The sequence below is a fragment of the Hyla sarda genome, chromosome 8, assembly GCF_029499605.1.
Source record: "Hyla sarda isolate aHylSar1 chromosome 8, aHylSar1.hap1, whole genome shotgun sequence".
NCBI classification, from domain to species: domain Eukaryota; kingdom Metazoa; phylum Chordata; class Amphibia; order Anura; family Hylidae; genus Hyla; species Hyla sarda.
In genome coordinates, this window is record NC_079196.1 from 227,293,074 (window position 1) to 227,310,170 (window position 17,097).

Genomic DNA, 17,097 nt, shown 5'->3' on the forward strand with positions numbered 1-17,097 from the left:
ACCAACCCTGTGACCTGTATGTGTGTGCCCACCAACCCTGTGACCACTGTGTGTGCCCACCAACCCTGTGTCCACTGTGTGTGCCCACCAACCCTGTGACCACTGTGTGTGCCCACCAACCCTGTGACCACTGTGTGTGTGCCCACCAACCCTGTGACCTGTATGTGTGTGCCCACCAAGCCTGTGACCTGTATGTGTGCCCACAAACCCTGTGACCGCTGTGTGTGTGCCCACCAACCCTGTGACCTGTATGTGTGTGCCCACCAACCCTGTGACCTGTATGTGTGTGCCCACCAACCCTGTGACCACTGTGTGTGCCCACCAACCCTGTGACCACTGTGTGTGTGCCCACCAACCCTGTGACCTGTATGTGTGTGCCCACCAACCCTGTGACCTGTATGTGTGTGCCCACCAACCCTGTGACCACTGTGTGTGCCCACCAACCCTGTGACCGCTGTGTGTGTGCCCATCAACCCTGTGACCGCTGTGTGTGTGCCCACCAAGCCTGTGACCACTGTGTGTGCCCACCAAGCCTGTGACCACTGTGTGTGCCCACCAACCCTGTGACCACTGTGTGAGCCCACCAACCCTGTGACCACTGTGTGTACCCACCAACCCTGTGACCTGTATGTGTGTGCCCACCAACCCTGTGACCACTGTGTGAGCCCACCAACCCTGTGTCCACTGTGTGTGCCCACCAACCCTGTGACCGCTGTGTGTGCCCACTAACCCTGTGACCACTGTGTGCCCAGCAACCCTGTGTCCACTGTGTGTGCCCACCAACCCTGTGACCGCTGTGTGTGCCCACCAACCCTGTGACCGCTGTGTGTGTGCCCACCAACCCTGTGACCGCTGTGTGTGCCCACCAACCCTGTGACCGCTGTGTGTGTGCGCCCACCAACCCTGTGACCTGTATGTGTGTGCCCACCAACCCTGTGACCGCTGTGTGTGCCCACCAACCCTGTGACCTGTATGTGTGTGCCCACCAATCCTGTGACCGCTGTGTGTGCCCACCAACCCTGTGACCTGTATGTGTGTGCCCATCAACCCTGTGACCGCTGTGTGTGCCCACCAACCCTGTGACCTGTATGTGTGTGCCCACCAACCCTGTGACCACTGTGTGTGCCCACCAACCCTGTGACCGCTGTGTGTGCCCACCAACCCTGTGACCACTGTGTGTGCCCACCAACCATGTGACCACTGTGTTTGTCCACCAACCCTGTGACTGCTGTGTGTGTGCCCACCGCCTGCTGTGTGTGACCGCTGTGTGTGTGCCCACCAACCCTGTGATCGCTGTGTGTGCCCACCAACCCTGTGACCACTGTGTGCCCACCAACCCTGTGACTGCTGTGTGTGCCCACCAACCCTGTGACCGCTGTGTGTGTGCCCAACAACCCTGTGACCGCTGTGTGTGTGCCCACCAACCCTGTGACTGCTGTGTGTGTGCCCACCAACCCTGTGACCGCTGTGTGTGCCCACCAACGCTGTGACCGCTGTGTGTGCCCACCAATGCTGTGACCGCTGTGTGTGTGTGTGTGCCCACTAACCCTGTGACTGCTGTGTGTGTGCCCACCACCCCTGTGACCGCTGTGTGTAAGCCCTCTAACCCTGTGTGACCGCTGTGTGTGCCCACCATCCACCCGTGTGACCGCTGTGTGTACCCACCATCCACCCGTGTGACTACTGTGTGTGTCCCCACCATCCACCCGTGTGACTGCTGTGTGTGCCCACTGCCCATGTGACCGCTGTGTGTGTGCCCACCATCCACCCGTGTGACCTGTGTGCCCACTGCCTGTGTGACTGCTGTGTGTGCCCACCATCCACCCATGTGACCGCTGTGTGTGCCCACCATCCACCCGTGTGACCGCTGTGTGTGCCCACCATCCACCCGTGTGACCGCTGTGTGTGCCCACCATCTACCCGTGTGACCGCTGTGTGTGCCCTCCACCCATGTGACCGCTGTATGTGTGCCCACCACCCACCCGTTTGAGCGCTGTGTCTGTCCACCGCCCGTGTGACCGCTGTGTGTGCCCACCGCCAGTGTGACCGCTGTGTGTGCCCACCGCCCGTGTGACCGCTGTTTGTGCCCACCGCCTGTGTGACCGCTGTGTGTGCCCACCACCCGTGTGACCGCTGTGTGTGTGCTCACTACCTGCTACGTGTGACCGCTGTGTGTGTATCCACAATGTGTGACAGCTGTGTGTGTGCCCGCCCACTACTTTTGACCGATGTGTGCCCAACGCCCGCTATTTTCCCACTGCCCCCTATGTGCGTATGCTGTGTGTGCCCACCACCCGCTAAGTGTGACAATGTGTGACAGCTGTGTGTGTGCCCGCCCACTACTTGTGACCGATGTGTGCCCAACGCCCGCTACATGTGACTGCTGAGTGGCCACCAACCACTACGTTTGATCGTTCTGCGTGCCATCCACCTGCAACGTGTGACCACTGTCCATGGCCGCTACTTGTGACCGCTGTCTGTGTGTGCCCGCAACGTTTGAGCACTGTGTGTATGCTCACTACGTGTGACTGCTATGTGTGTGTGCTCGCTATGCGCGACCGCTGTCTGCCCACTGCCTGCTATGTGAAATGGCTGTGTGTGTGTGCCCGCCTCCAACTATGTGTGACGCTGTGTGTGTGCTTGCCTCCTGCTACGCATGACCACTCTGTGTGTGCCCACTGCCCATTATGTGTGACCAGTGTGTGTGTGCCGTCTGCACGTGACTGATGTGTGTGCCCTTTGCCTGCAAAGTGTGATCGCTGTGCATGTGTGCCCACCTCCCACAAAGTGTGAGCACTGTGAGTGCCCACCACCAGCTTCGTGTACCACTGTGTGTGCCCGCCGCCCTCTACTTGTGACCGTTGTTTGTGTGCCCACGGCCTGCTGCATGTGACTGCTGTGTGTGTGACCGCTACGTGTGACTGCTGTGTGTACCTACCGCCCGCTATTTGTGATAACTGTGTGTGCCCGCTACTTGTGGCCTGTGTGTGTAGGCCCGCCGCCTTTTATGTGTAATCGCTGTGTGTGTGGCCATCGGGCGCTATGTTTGACCGCTTCCAGTGTGCCTCCCGCCTGCTATGTGATTACTGTGTGTGTGCCTGCTACGTATGACTGCATTGTGTGTGCCCACCACCCGCTATCTGTGACCACTGTGTGCCCACTATGTGTGAATGCTGGGTGTGTGCCCACTGCGAGTGACCACTGTTTGTGTGCCCGCTATGTGTGACTTCTGTGTATGCGCACCGTGCACTATGTGTGACCGTGGTGTGTGTACCAGCTGCCTGCTAGTTGTGACTGATGTGAGTGCCCATTTCTGGCTACATGTGACCACTGTGTGCCCGCCGCCTGCTAGTTGTGACCGATGTGAGTGCCCATTTCTGGCTACATGTGACCACTGTGTGCCCGCCGCCTGCTACTTGTGACCGATGTGAGTACCCACTTCTGGCTACGTGTGACCACTTACATGGGACTGATGCCTGTGTACCCACTATGTGTGACTTATGACTATTGTGTGTGTGCCAACTGCCCGCTATGTGTGACCACTGTGTGTGACTACTGTGCCCACGTCCCTCTACATGTACCCATTGGCCACTACGTGTTACCGTTGTGGATTGTTGCCCACCGCCCACTAATGTGACTGCTGTGTGTACCAGCTATGAGTGACCACATTATATGTGACCGATGGTTGTGTTCCTATCGTCGGCAATGTGTGACAGCTGTGTGCGTGCCCACCGCCTACTTTGTGTAACCACTGTGTGTGCCCGCCACCCGCTTCAAGTGACTTTTGTGTGTGTGTACCCGTTACATGTTACTACTGTATGTGTGACCGCCGCCTGTGTGCCCACCACCCGCTACATATGGCCACTGTGTGCCCGCCACTTGCAACATGTGACCACCACTGTGTGTCCACTGCTACATGTAACTCATGCCTATGTACCTGCTATGTGTGAAAGCTGTATGTGTGCCTGCTAGAGGGACCGCTGCCTGTGTGCCCGCCACCCATTACGTGTGACCACTGTGTGTGTCTGCCACTCGCTACAAGTGACTGCTGTCTGTGAACCCGCTATGTGTGAACACTTCCTGTGTGTCTACCACCCGCTATGTGTGACCACTGCATGTATGCCCACCACCTGCTACATGTGATCGCTGCCTGTGTGCCGACCACCTGCTATGTGTGATTGTTGCCTGTGAGCTCGCCACCCGCTGTGTGACCACTGTTTTTGTGCCCATTGCCTGCTAAGTTTGACTTCTGCTTGTGTGCCCACTGCCTGTATTATGTTACTGCTGTGTGCCCACTGCCTGCTACAAGTGACTGCTGCCTGTGGGCCCACCACCTGCTACAAGCGACCACTGTGTGTGTGTCCACCACCTGCTACGTATGGCGGCTACGTTAGTCCGCTGCCTGTGCCTGCCACCCTTTATGCGTGACTGATGTCTATGTGCACACCAACCATTTGGTGTAACCATTACCTGTGTGCCCACTGCCCGCTACGTGTGAAACTGTTTCTTGGCCCACCGCCCACTACATTTTAATGATGCATGTGTGCCCGCTATGTGTGACTGGTGTGTGTGTGCCCACCACCTGCTATGTGTGACTGCTGCCTGTGTGCCCACCGCCCGCTATGTGTGACTGCTGGCTGTGTACTCCCTGCACACTATGTGTGACTTCTGTCTGTATGCCCACCGCCTGCTATGTGTGACTGCTGCCTGTGTACTCCCTGCACACTATGTGTGACTTCTGTCTGTATGCCCACCGCCTGCTATGTGTGACTGCTGCCTGTATGCCCACCGCCTGCTATGTGTGACTGCTGCCTGTGTACCCCCTGCCCACTATGGGTAACTGTTGCTTGTGTACCCACTGCCTGCTATGTGTGACTGCTGCATGTGTACCACCTGCCCTCTATGTGTAACTGTTGCTTGTGTGCCCATCCCCTGCTACACATGACTGCTGTATTTGTGCCCACTGCTGCTACAGGTAACTGCTGTGTGTGTGCCCGCTTGTGGTGCTGTATCTTGGACTATGTAGTGTATCATTGTTTGGTCACTACTTTGGTGTGGTTATTTTTGTACTCGTGGCTTCATTCATTACTTCCCTTCATTCATAACTCTGGGTCATTCATGTGTGTGTGTGCCAGACCGGCAGCTGTGGAGCACATATCCCAGAGGGAGATCGATGACTCCAGGCCGTAGTACATGTGTGTAGTGCTCTCTGTACATGTGTTTAGTGCTCTCTGTACATGTCTGTAGTGCTCTCTGTACATGTCTGTAGTGCTCTCTGCACGTGTGTGTAGTGTGCTCTGTACGTGTGTGTAGTGGGCTCTGTACGTGTGTGTAGTGTGCTCTGTACGTGTGTGTAGTGTGCTCTGGATGTGTGTGTAGTGTGCTCTGGACGTGTGTGTAGTGCGCTCTGGACGTGTGTGTAGTGTGCTCTGGACGTGTGTGTAGTGTTTCCTCTTTACGTGTGTGTAGTGTTTCCTCTTTACGTGTGTGTAGTGTTTCCTCTTTACGTGTGTGTAGTGTTTCCTCTTTACATGTGTGTAGTGTTTCCTCTTTACATGTGTGTAGTGTGCTCTGGACGTGTGTGTAGTGTCCTTTGGACGTGTGTGTAGTGTTTCCTCTTTACGTGTGTGTAGTGTTTCCTCTTTACATGTGTGTAGTGTTTCCTCTGTACATGTGTGCAGTGTTCTCTGTACATGTGTAGTGTCCTCTGTACGTGTGTGTAGTGTGCTCTGGACGTGTGTGTAGTGGGCTCTGGACGTGTGTGTAGTGGGCTCTGGACGTGTGTGTAGTGCGCTCTGGACGTGTGTATAGTACGCTCTGGACGTGTGTGTAGATCTGGTTGTATGATTGGATTGGTTCTGTTTATAACAGTCTATATACATGTGATCTGGTTGTATGATTGGATTGCTTTTGTATATGCCCGTCTATATACATGAGATCTGGTTGTATGATTGGATTGTTTGTGTATATATCTGCCTATATACATGAGATCTTGTATGATTGGTTCTGTATACACCTGCCTATATACATGAGATTTGGTTTTATGATTAGATTGGTTCTGTATACACCTGTCTATATACAGGAGATCTGGTTGTATGACGGTATTGGTTCTATATACACCTGTCTATATATATGCTCTGTACATGTGTGTAGTGTTTCCTATTTACATGTGTGTAGTGTGCTCTGTACATGTGTGTAGTGCGCTCTGTACATGTGTGTAGTGTCCTCTATACATGTGTGTCGTGTGCTCTGTACATGTGTGTAGTGTTTCCTCTTTACATGTGTGTAGTGTCCTCTGTACGTGTGTGTAGTGTCCTCTGTACGTGTGTGTAGTGGGCTCTGTACATGTGTGTAGTGTGCTCTGTACGTGTGTGTAGTGTGCTCTGTACATGTGTGTAGTGTGCTCTGTACGTGTGTGTAGTGTGCTCTGTACGTGTGTGTAGTGTGCTCTGGACGTGTGTGTAGTGTGCTCTGGACGTGTGTAGTGTTTCCTCTTTACATGTGTGTAGTGTGCTCTGTACGTGTGTGTAGTATCCTCTGGACGTGTGTGTAGTGTTTCCTCTTTATGTGTGTGTAGTGTTTCCTCTTTACATGTGTGTAGTGTTTCCTCTTTACATGTGTGTAGTGTTTCCTCTTTACATGTGTGTAGTGTTTCCTCTTTACATGTGTGTAGTGTTTCCTCTTTACATGTGTGTAGTGTTTCCTCTTTACATGTGTGTAGTGTTTCCTCTGTACATGTGTGCAGTGTTCTCTGTACGTATGTGTAGTGTCCTCTGTACGTGTGTGTAGTGGGCTCTGGACGTGTGTGTAGTGGGCTCTGGACGTGTGTGTAGTGGGCTCTGGACGTGTGTGTAGTGGGCTCTGGACGTGTGTGTAGTGCGCTCTGGACGTGTGTGTAGTACGCTCTGGATGTGTGTGTAGATCTGGTTGTATGATTGGATTGGTTCTGTTTATAACAGTCTATATACATGTGATCTGGTTGTATGATTGGATTGCTTTTGTATATGCCCGTCTATATACATGAGATCTGGTTGTATGATTGGATTGGTTGTGTATATATCTGCCTATATACATGAGATCTTGTATGATTGGTTCTGTATACACCTGCCTATATACATGAGATTTGGTTTTATGATTGGATTGGTTCTATATGCACCTGTCTATATACATGAGATCTGGTTGTATGACTTTTTGGAATTAGGTTGTGAAGCCATACTTGTAATAAATTTGTCTATCCGTTACCATTGAATTATTGAGTGATGCTGACATAGTATTGAAAGTAATGGTGACAGAGCAATAAGGTAATAGGGGTATTGTATTAAATGTTGTTGTAGTATTAACAGTAATGGGGACATAAAAGTAACAATAATGGTAACATGGTAATAACACTGTATACATAGTAATCTGTTGTAATGGTTATTTAGTATTAAAAGTAATTGTGACATAGTAATAACAGTAATGGTAATTAACTGTAATGAGGATGTAGTATTAAAAGTAATGGGGACATAATATTAATGGTAATGGTGATGTATTATTAAAAGTAATGGTGACGTAGTATTAATTGTAATGGTGATGTACAATTAAAGCAATGACCCAGTGTTAACAGTAGTGATTACATAGTACTAACAGTAATAATGAAGTAGTATTAATGGTAATCGTGAGATAGGATTAATGGTGATGTAGTATTAACAGTAATGGTGACATAATAATAAAGGTAATGCTGAGATAGTATTTGCAGTAATGATGGTATAATATTAACAGCAATGGGGACTGTTACGCCGAGCGCTCCGGGTCCCCGCTCCTCCCCGGAGCGCTCGCTTCACTCCCTCCGCTGCAGCGCTCCGGTCACGTCCTCTGACCCGGGGCGCTGCGATCCTGCTGCCAGCCGGGATGCGATTCGCGATGCGGGTAGCGCCCGCTCGCGATGCGCACCCCGGCTCCCCTACCTGACTCGCTCCCCGTCTGTTCTGTCCCGGCGCGCGCGGCCCCGCTCCCTAGGGCGCGCGCGCGCCGGGTCTCTGCGATTTAAAGGGCCACTGCGCCGCTGATTGGCGCAGTGGTTCCTATTAGGGTTTTCACCTGTGCACTTCCCTATATTACCTCACTTCCCTTGCACTCCCTTGCCGGATCTTGTTGCCTTAGTGCCAGTGAAAGCGTTCCTTGTGTGTTCCTTGCCTGTGTTTCCAGACCTTCTGCCGTTGCCCCTGACTACGATCCTTGCTGCCTGCCCCGACCTTCTGCTACGTCCGACCTTGCTTCTGCCTACTCCCTTGTACCGCGCCTATCTTCAGCAGCCAGAGAGGTGAGCCGTTGCTAGTGGATACGACCTGGTCACTACCGCCGCAGCAAGACCATCCCGCTTTGCGGCGGGCTCTGGTGAAAACCAGTAGTGGCTTAGAACCGATCCACTAGCACGGTCCACGCCAATCCCTCTCTGGCACAGAGGATCCACTACCTGCCAGCCGGCATCGTGACAGTAGATCCGGCCATGGATCCCGCTGAAGTTCCTCTGCCAGTTGTCGCTGACCTCACCACGGTGGTCGCCCAGCAGTCACAACAGATAGCGCAACAAGGCCAACAGCTGTCTCAACTGACCGTTATGCTACAACAGTTGCTACCACAGCTTCAGCAGTCATCTCCTCCGCCAGCTCCTGCACCTCCTCCGCAGCGAGTGGCCGCTCCTGGGATACGCTTATCCTTGCCGGATAAATTTGATGGGGACTCTAAGTTTTGCCGTGGCTTTCTTTCCCAATGTTCCCTGCATCTGGAGATGATGTCGGACCTGTTTCCCACTGAAAGGTCTAAGGTGGCTTTCGTAGTCAGTCTTCTGTCCGGAAAAGCCCTGTCATGGGCCACACCGCTCTGGGACCGCAATGACCCCGTCACTGCCTCTGTACACTCCTTCTTCTCGGAAATCCGAAGTGTCTTTGAGGAACCTGCCCGAGCCTCTTCTGCTGAGACTGCCCTGTTGAACCTGGTCCAGGGTAATTCTTCCGTTGGCGAGTATGCCGTACAATTCCGTACACTTGCTTCAGAATTGTCCTGGAATAATGAGGCCCTCTGCGCGACCTTCAAAAAAGGCCTATCCAGCAACATTAAAGATGTTCTGGCCGCACGAGAAATTCCTGCTAATCTACATGAACTTATTCACCTAGCCACTCGCATTGACATGCGTTTTTCTGAAAGGCGTCAGGAACTCCGCCAAGATATGGACTCTGTTCGCACGAGGCGTTTCGTCTCCTCGGCTCCTCTCTCCTCTGGTCCCCTGCAATCTGTTCCTGTGCCTCCCGCCGTGGAGGCTATGCAGGTCGACCGGTCTCGCCTGACACCTCAAGAGAGGACACGACGCCGTATGGAGAACCTCTGCCTGTACTGTGCTAGTACCGAACACTTCCTGAGGGATTGTCCTATCCGTCCTCCCCGCCTGGAAAGACGTACGCTGACTCCGCACAAAGGTGAGACAGTCCTTGATGTCTACTCTGCTTCTCCACGTCTTACTGTGCCTGTGCGGATGTCTGCCTCTGCCTTCTCCTTCTCTACAGTGGCCTTCTTGGACTCTGGATCTGCAGGAAATTTTATTTTGGCCTCTCTCGTCAACAGGTTCAACATCCCAGTGACCAGTCTCGCCAGACCCCTCTACATCAATTGTGTAAATAATGAAAGATTGGACTGTACCATACGTTTCCGCACGGAGCCCCTTCTTATGAGCATCGGATCTCATCATGAGAGGATTGAACTTTTGGTCCTCCCCAATTGCACCTCGGAGATTCTCCTTGGACTTCCCTGGCTTCAACTTCATTCCCCAACCCTGGATTGGTCCACTGGGGAGATCAAGAGTTGGGGGTCCTCTTGTTCCAAGAACTGTCTAAAACCGGTTCCCAGTAACCCTTGCCGTAACTCTGTGGTTCCTCCAGTAACCGGTCTCCCTAAGGCCTATATGGACTTCGCGGATGTTTTCTGCAAAAAACAAGCTGAGACTCTACCTCCTCACAGGCCTTATGATTGCCCTATCGACCTCCTCCCGGGTACTACTCCACCCCGGGGCAGAATTTATCCTCTCTCTGCCCCAGAGACTCTTGCCATGTCCGAATACGTCCAGGAGAATCTAAAAAAGGGCTTTATCCGTAAATCCTCCTCTCCTGCCGGAGCCGGATTTTTCTTTGTGTCCAAAAAAGATGGCTCCCTACGTCCTTGCATTGACTACCGCGGTCTTAATAAAATCACGGTTAAGAACCGCTACCCCTTACCCCTCATCTCTGAACTCTTTGATCGCCTCCAAGGTGCCCACATCTTCACTAAATTGGACTTAAGAGGCGCCTATAACCTCATCCGCATCAGAGAGGGGGACGAGTGGAAAACGGCATTTAACACCAGAGATGGACACTTTGAGTATCTGGTCATGCCCTTTGGACTGTGCAATGCCCCTGCCGTCTTCCAAGACTTTGTCAATGAAATTTTTCGTGATCTGTTATACTCCTGTGTTGTGGTATATCTGGACGATATCCTAATTTTTTCTGCCAATCTAGAAGAACACCGCCAGCATGTCCGTATGGTTCTTCAGAGACTTCGTGACAACCAACTCTATGCCAAAATTGAGAAATGTCTGTTTGAATGCCAATCTCTTCCTTTTCTAGGATATTTGGTCTCTGGCCAGGGACTACAGATGGATCCAGACAAACTCTCTGCCGTCTTAAATTGGCCACGCCCCTCCGGACTCCGTGCTATCCAACGCTTTTTGGGGTTCGCCAATTATTACAGGCAATTTATTCCACATTTTTCTACCATTGTGGCTCCTATCGTGGCTTTAACCAAGAAAAATGCTGATCCCAAGTCCTGGCCTCCTCAAGCAGAAGACTCCTTTAAACGACTCAAGTCTGCCTTTTCTTCGGCTCCCGTGCTCTCCAGACCTGACCCTTCCAAACCCTTCCTATTGGAGGTTGATGCCTCCTCAGTAGGAGCTGGAGCTGTTCTTCTACAAAAAAATCCTTCCGGGCATGCTGTCACTTGTGGTTTTTTCTCTAGGACCTTCTCTCCAGCGGAGAGGAACTACTCCATCGGGGATCGAGAGCTTCTAGCCATTAAATTAGCACTTGAGGAATGGAGGCATCTGCTGGAGGGATCAAGATTTCCTGTTATTATCTACACCGACCACAAGAACCTCTCCTACCTCCAGTCGGCCCAACGGCTGAATCCTCGCCAGGCCCGGTGGTCTCTGTTCTTTGCCCGATTTAATTTTGAGATTCACTTTCGTCCTGCCGATAAGAACATTAGGGCCGATGCTCTCTCTCGTTCCTCGGATGCCTCGGAAGTTGATCTCCCTCCGCAACACATCATTCCACCTGACTGCCTGATCTCCACTTCTCCTGCCTCCATCAGGCAGACTCCTCCAGGAAAGACCTTTGTTTCTCCACGCCAACGCCTCGGAATCCTCAAATGGGGTCACTCCTCCCATCTCGCAGGTCATGCGGGCATCAAGAAATCTGTGCAACTCATCTCCCGCTTCTATTGGTGGCCGACTCTGGAGACGGATGTTGGGGACTTTGTGCGAGCCTGCACTATCTGTGCCCGGGATAAGACTCCTCGCCAGAAGCCCGCTGGTTTTCTTCATCCTCTGCCTGTCCCCGAACAGCCTTGGTCTCTGATTGGTATGGATTTTATTACTGATTTACCCCCTTCCCGTGGCAACACCGTTATTTGGGTGGTCGTTGATCGATTCTCCAAAATGGCACATTTCATCCCTCTTCCTGGTCTTCCTTCTGCGCCTCAGTTGGCTAAACAATTTTTTGTACACATTTTTCGTCTTCACGGGTTGCCTACGCAGATTGTCTCGGATAGAGGGGTCCAATTCGTGTCTAAATTCTGGAGGGCTCTCTGTAAACAACTCAAGATTAAATTAAATTTTTCCTCTGCATATCATCCCCAGTCCAATGGACAAGTAGAAAGAATTAACCAGATCCTGGGTGATTATTTGCGACATTTTGTTTCCTCCCGCCAGGATGACTGGGCAGATCTCCTTCCATGGGCCGAATTTTCGTATAACTTCAGGGTCTCTGAATCTTCCTCCAAATCCCCATTTTTCGTGGTGTACGGCCGTCACCCTCTTCCCCCCCTCCCTACCCCCTTGCCCTCTGGTCTGCCCGCTGTGGATGAAATTTCTCGTGACCTTTCCATTATATGGAGAGAGACCCAAAATTCTCTCTTACAGGCTTCTTCACGCATGAAGAGGTTCGCGGATAAGAAAAGAAGAGCTCCCCCCGTTTTTTCCCCTGGAGACAAGGTATGGCTCTCCGCTAAATATGTCCGCTTCCGTGTCCCTAGCTACAAGTTGGGACCACGCTATCTTGGTCCTTTCAAAATTTTGTGTCAAATTAATCCTGTCTCTTATAAACTTCTTCTTCCTCCTTCTCTTCGTATCCCTAATGCCTTTCACGTCTCTCTTCTCAAACCACTCATCCTCAACCGTTTTTCTCCCAAATCTGTTCCTCCCACTCCTGTTTCCGGCTCCTCGGACGTCTTCTCGGTCAAGGAAATTTTGGCTGCCAAAAAGGTCAGAGGGAAAAATTTTTTTTTAGTAGACTGGGAGGGTTGTGGTCCTGAAGAGAGATCCTGGGAACCTGAGGACAACATCCTTGACAAAAGTCTGCTCCTCAGGTTCTCAGGCTCCAAGAAGAGGGGGAGACCCAAGGGGGGGGGTACTGTTACGCCGAGCGCTCCGGGTCCCCGCTCCTCCCCGGAGCGCTCGCTTCACTCCCTCCGCTGCAGCGCTCCGGTCACGTCCTCTGACCCGGGGCGCTGCGATCCTGCTGCCAGCCGGGATGCGATTCGCGATGCGGGTAGCGCCCGCTCGCGATGCGCACCCCGGCTCCCCTACCTGACTCGCTCCCCGTCTGTTCTGTCCCGGCGCGCGCGGCCCCGCTCCCTAGGGCGCGCGCGCGCCGGGTCTCTGCGATTTAAAGGGCCACTGCGCCGCTGATTGGCGCAGTGGTTCCTATTAGGGTTTTCACCTGTGCACTTCCCTATATTACCTCACTTCCCTTGCACTCCCTTGCCGGATCTTGTTGCCTTAGTGCCAGTGAAAGCGTTCCTTGTGTGTTCCTTGCCTGTGTTTCCAGACCTTCTGCCGTTGCCCCTGACTACGATCCTTGCTGCCTGCCCCGACCTTCTGCTACGTCCGACCTTGCTTCTGCCTACTCCCTTGTACCGCGCCTATCTTCAGCAGCCAGAGAGGTGAGCCGTTGCTAGTGGATACGACCTGGTCACTACCGCCGCAGCAAGACCATCCCGCTTTGCGGCGGGCTCTGGTGAAAACCAGTAGTGGCTTAGAACCGATCCACTAGCACGGTCCACGCCAATCCCTCTCTGGCACAGAGGATCCACTACCTGCCAGCCGGCATCGTGACAGGGACATAGTATTTACAGTAAAAGTGATGTTGTATTAATGGTAATAGTTATATATGTAATCTTGCTATTCTATGCTACATGGAAGTTTGCTTTTATGCTTTTGTCTCCTGTTTTTTACCTTCAATAAATTGAAGTTTTTTAGAAGTGCCGGCCATCCAAGTGTTTTTCCTAATAGTTATATGTTATTAATGGTAATAGTGATGTAGTATTAATGGTAATAGTTATATGTTATTAACAGTAATGATGATTTATTATTAATAGTAATGGTGACAAAGTAATAATGGTGATGCTGAGATAGTATTTGCAGTAATGGTGGCATAGTATTAACAGCAATATGCGTAATATTTACAGTAAAGGTGATGTATTATCTGGTAATGGTGACATAATATTAACGATAATGGCGCTGTAGTAATAACGTTATTGGTGATATTGTATTAATTGAAACGTAAACAGTAATAACAGTAATAGTGATGTAGTATTAACAGTATTGATGACATAGTAATAATGGTAATGTTGATGTATTAACAGTAGTAATGACATGTTGTAACAGTTACGGTGATGTAGTTTTAACAGCAATGGAAATGTAGTATGTACAGTAATGGCGGCCTAGGTTTTTACGGTAATATTGTTGTAGTATTAACAGTAATGATGACTTATTAATAACTGTAATTATCACGTAGTATTAACAGCAATGTAGAAATAGTATTTACAGTAATGGTGACGTAATGATAATGGGAACAGTAGTAATAACAAATATGGTAATGTAGTATTAACCATAATGGTGATGTTGTATTAATAGTTATAGTGGTGTAGTATTAACAGTAATAATCACATAATAGTAATAATAGATGTATGGTACTATAGTATTAATAGTAATGGTGCCATAGTAATAACAGTAATGGTAACATAGTAATAACTGCAGGGATGTGGAAATCCTATAGCCCGACGCCCGGGACAAGTAGTTTTGGGCTTCGGGCAGGTGAATTGTTTATAGATTTAGCCCTGTATCGGGCAGGGACAGACAGACTTCCCCCTTATTTTTCTTTAATGTCGGTGTGAGGCGCAGTCTGTACCTCACACCGGCGCTCAGAGTGTATGGAGGGGGCGGCGGCCTCCAGCTGACTGCAGAGCCCCCCCTTATCTCCCCTCCCGGAGGATGGACGGAGCTCAGAAGACACAGCAGGGTGAGAGAGAGGATGTAGACAGCTCCATCCCCCACACACAGCTCCATCCCCCGCACACTGCTCCATCCCCCACACACAGCTCCATCCCCCACACACAGCTCCCCCTCCCCCTGCTCTATCCCTCCCCCTCCCCTGCTCTGTCTAGACAGGACCTAATCCACCACGGGGCGGTTGCTTGTTTGCACGGGGAAAACACAGAGCGGGGGAGGGGGAGGGGGAGGACGGAAATCTCACCTCACACCGGCCGGGACTACAGCTCTGGTGTCCACTCATGGCGGCTCAGGTGAGGAGACCGAGAATACAGGCGGCGGCAGGAAGGGTGGTTGTATATGTAGGGTGTGAGTGTATGTGTGATGTGTGTGTGTGTAATGTATGATGGGGGGGCAGCGGCAGGTGTATGTATGATGTGTGCATATGTATGGTGTATATCAGTGTTTCCCAACCACGGTGCCTCCAGCCCTGGGCATGCTGGGAGTTGTAGTTTTGCAACAGCTGGAGGCACCCTGGTTGGGAAACACTGGTGGATATGTATGGTGTGGGTGTATGTGTGTATGTGTGATGTGTATGTAATGTATGATGTGGGGTGGGCAGCGGCGGGTGTGTGTATGTGTGTATGTAATGTATGATGTGGGGGGCAGTGGTGGGTGTGTGTGTGTATGTATGATATGGGGGCAGTGGCTGGTGTATGTATGATGTGTATGCATGAATGTTTTGTATAGGAGCGGACTGTCACGTCGGGCATTAGGGCAGTTGTGCCATCTAATTTTATTTATTTTTAGTGGCCCCCGCACTAAATTGCACCCCCAGAATCCCCCCCTTCATACTCACCCGACGACCAAGAGCCCCACGGATGCAGACAAACACGCCCGAACCAAAACTACAACTCCCAGCATGTTGGACAATAACCTAAACTGTAGAACTATAAAGTGCAACATGCTGGGAGTTGTAGTTTTGGTTCGGGTCAGCTGCAGAGCTATAGGCTGCATCAGGGCATGCTGGGAGTTGTAGTTACTAACTGTAATTCCCAGTATTCCTTGGCACAGACTATGGCTCTGCAGCTGACACAAACCAAAACTACAACTCCCAGCATGTTACACAATAACCTTAACTGTACTATACAGTGCAACATGCTGCAACACCCACACAACCATAGGCTGTATCAGGGCATGCTGGGAGTTGTAGTTATCTACTAACTAAATGCAACTTCCAGCATTTTCTGACACAAAATGCACCATATAAACTGGAGAAGCAGAACACCCCCCCCCCCCCCAGTAACACATAAGTTCCTATTGAGACTGAAAAATAGTGATTACAATATTTTAAAAAGTGCGTATATATGTGAATAAGCCCCTTTCCTAATAAAAGTTTCCAATTTTCTTTAAATAAAAATAATGTACAAAAATAAACATAAGTGGTATCGCTGCATGTGGAAATGTCCGGACTATTAAAATATGATGTTAATTAAACCGTACGGTGAACGGTGTAAATGTAAATAATAGTCCAGAATTGCTCATTTTTGGTCACTTCATATTAGAAATTTTTTATAAGGTGATCAAAAAGTTATATCTAGACTTTTCTGGGCTTCCCTCGGGGGTAAGAGGATCTAGCTACAGCTCTCCGGCCGCTAATATCCTGGCATACTGCGATCGCCTATTAAACCATTAGATCACCGCTGTCAGCAGTGTCTAAAGGATCTTATATCCATCCCTGGTGGTCTAGTGGGGGGGATCAGACTATTTTGTTGAAATTATTTTATCTACCAGGACAAGTAGATTTTCTTGAGGGACAAGTAGATTGTGTTCCGCTTTAGTCCCTTGGACAAGTAGTTTTTTTTTAAATTTCCACACCCCTGTAACTGTATGGTGAAGTAGTAATAATAGTAATGTTAATGTAGTAATAACAGTAATGGTGATGTAGTAGTTACCATAATGGTGATGTAGTATTATTAGGGAGAGGCCGGACGAAGCTCGTCTGTATGCGCGAAATGTCGGCATCGCCTCCGAGCGCTCCGTGGAACACTGCGTGATCCCGTTACCTTGGACCGGCTTTGTTAGCAGCTGATCACGGACCGAGCTGTGAGTGCACTACACCTCTTGTTGTTTGCTAGTTATATGATACTTCACCTTCGTATGTGCAGGTCCTGCCCACACTCGTCCTAGGAGTCCTCCTTTGTGTATCCCGGCGGATAGTCAGGTCAGGACAGCGCATTATAGGTGTGCCTTCCCTCTTTTCTGTATTTTGTAGTATTGTTAGAAATGATGGCGTAGTATTAACAGTAATGGGGATGTCCTAATAACAGTAATGGTGACATAGTAATAACGGAAATGGTTACATAGTAATAACAGTAATGGTGAAGTAGTAATTACAGTAATAATGATGTAGTTTAACAGTAATGGTGACGTAATGGTGACGTACTAATAACAGTAATGGTGACGTACTAATAACAGTAATGGTGACGTACTAATAACAGTAATGGTGATGTAGTAATAACAGTAATGGTGACGTACTAATA

The 17,097-nt window shown here is 50.3% G+C and overlaps 1 protein-coding gene across 5 annotated transcripts in view; it reads left to right on the forward strand.

Moving 5' to 3' along the window:
• Positions 1-17,097, forward strand: part of STX1B (syntaxin 1B) — a 119,923-nt gene that overhangs the window by 23,773 nt on the left and 79,053 nt on the right. The window contains exon 1 of one of the 5 annotated variants that reach the window (XM_056536241.1): positions 14,818-14,868. The exons of the other annotated variants lie outside the window; for them this stretch is intronic. Within the exon in view, the coding sequence (XP_056392216.1) occupies positions 14,857-14,868 (12 nt within the window). The 5' untranslated portion in view covers positions 14,818-14,856. Of the gene's footprint in view, positions 1-14,817; positions 14,869-17,097 lie in introns of those variants that run through there. 5 annotated transcript variants of the gene reach the window in all.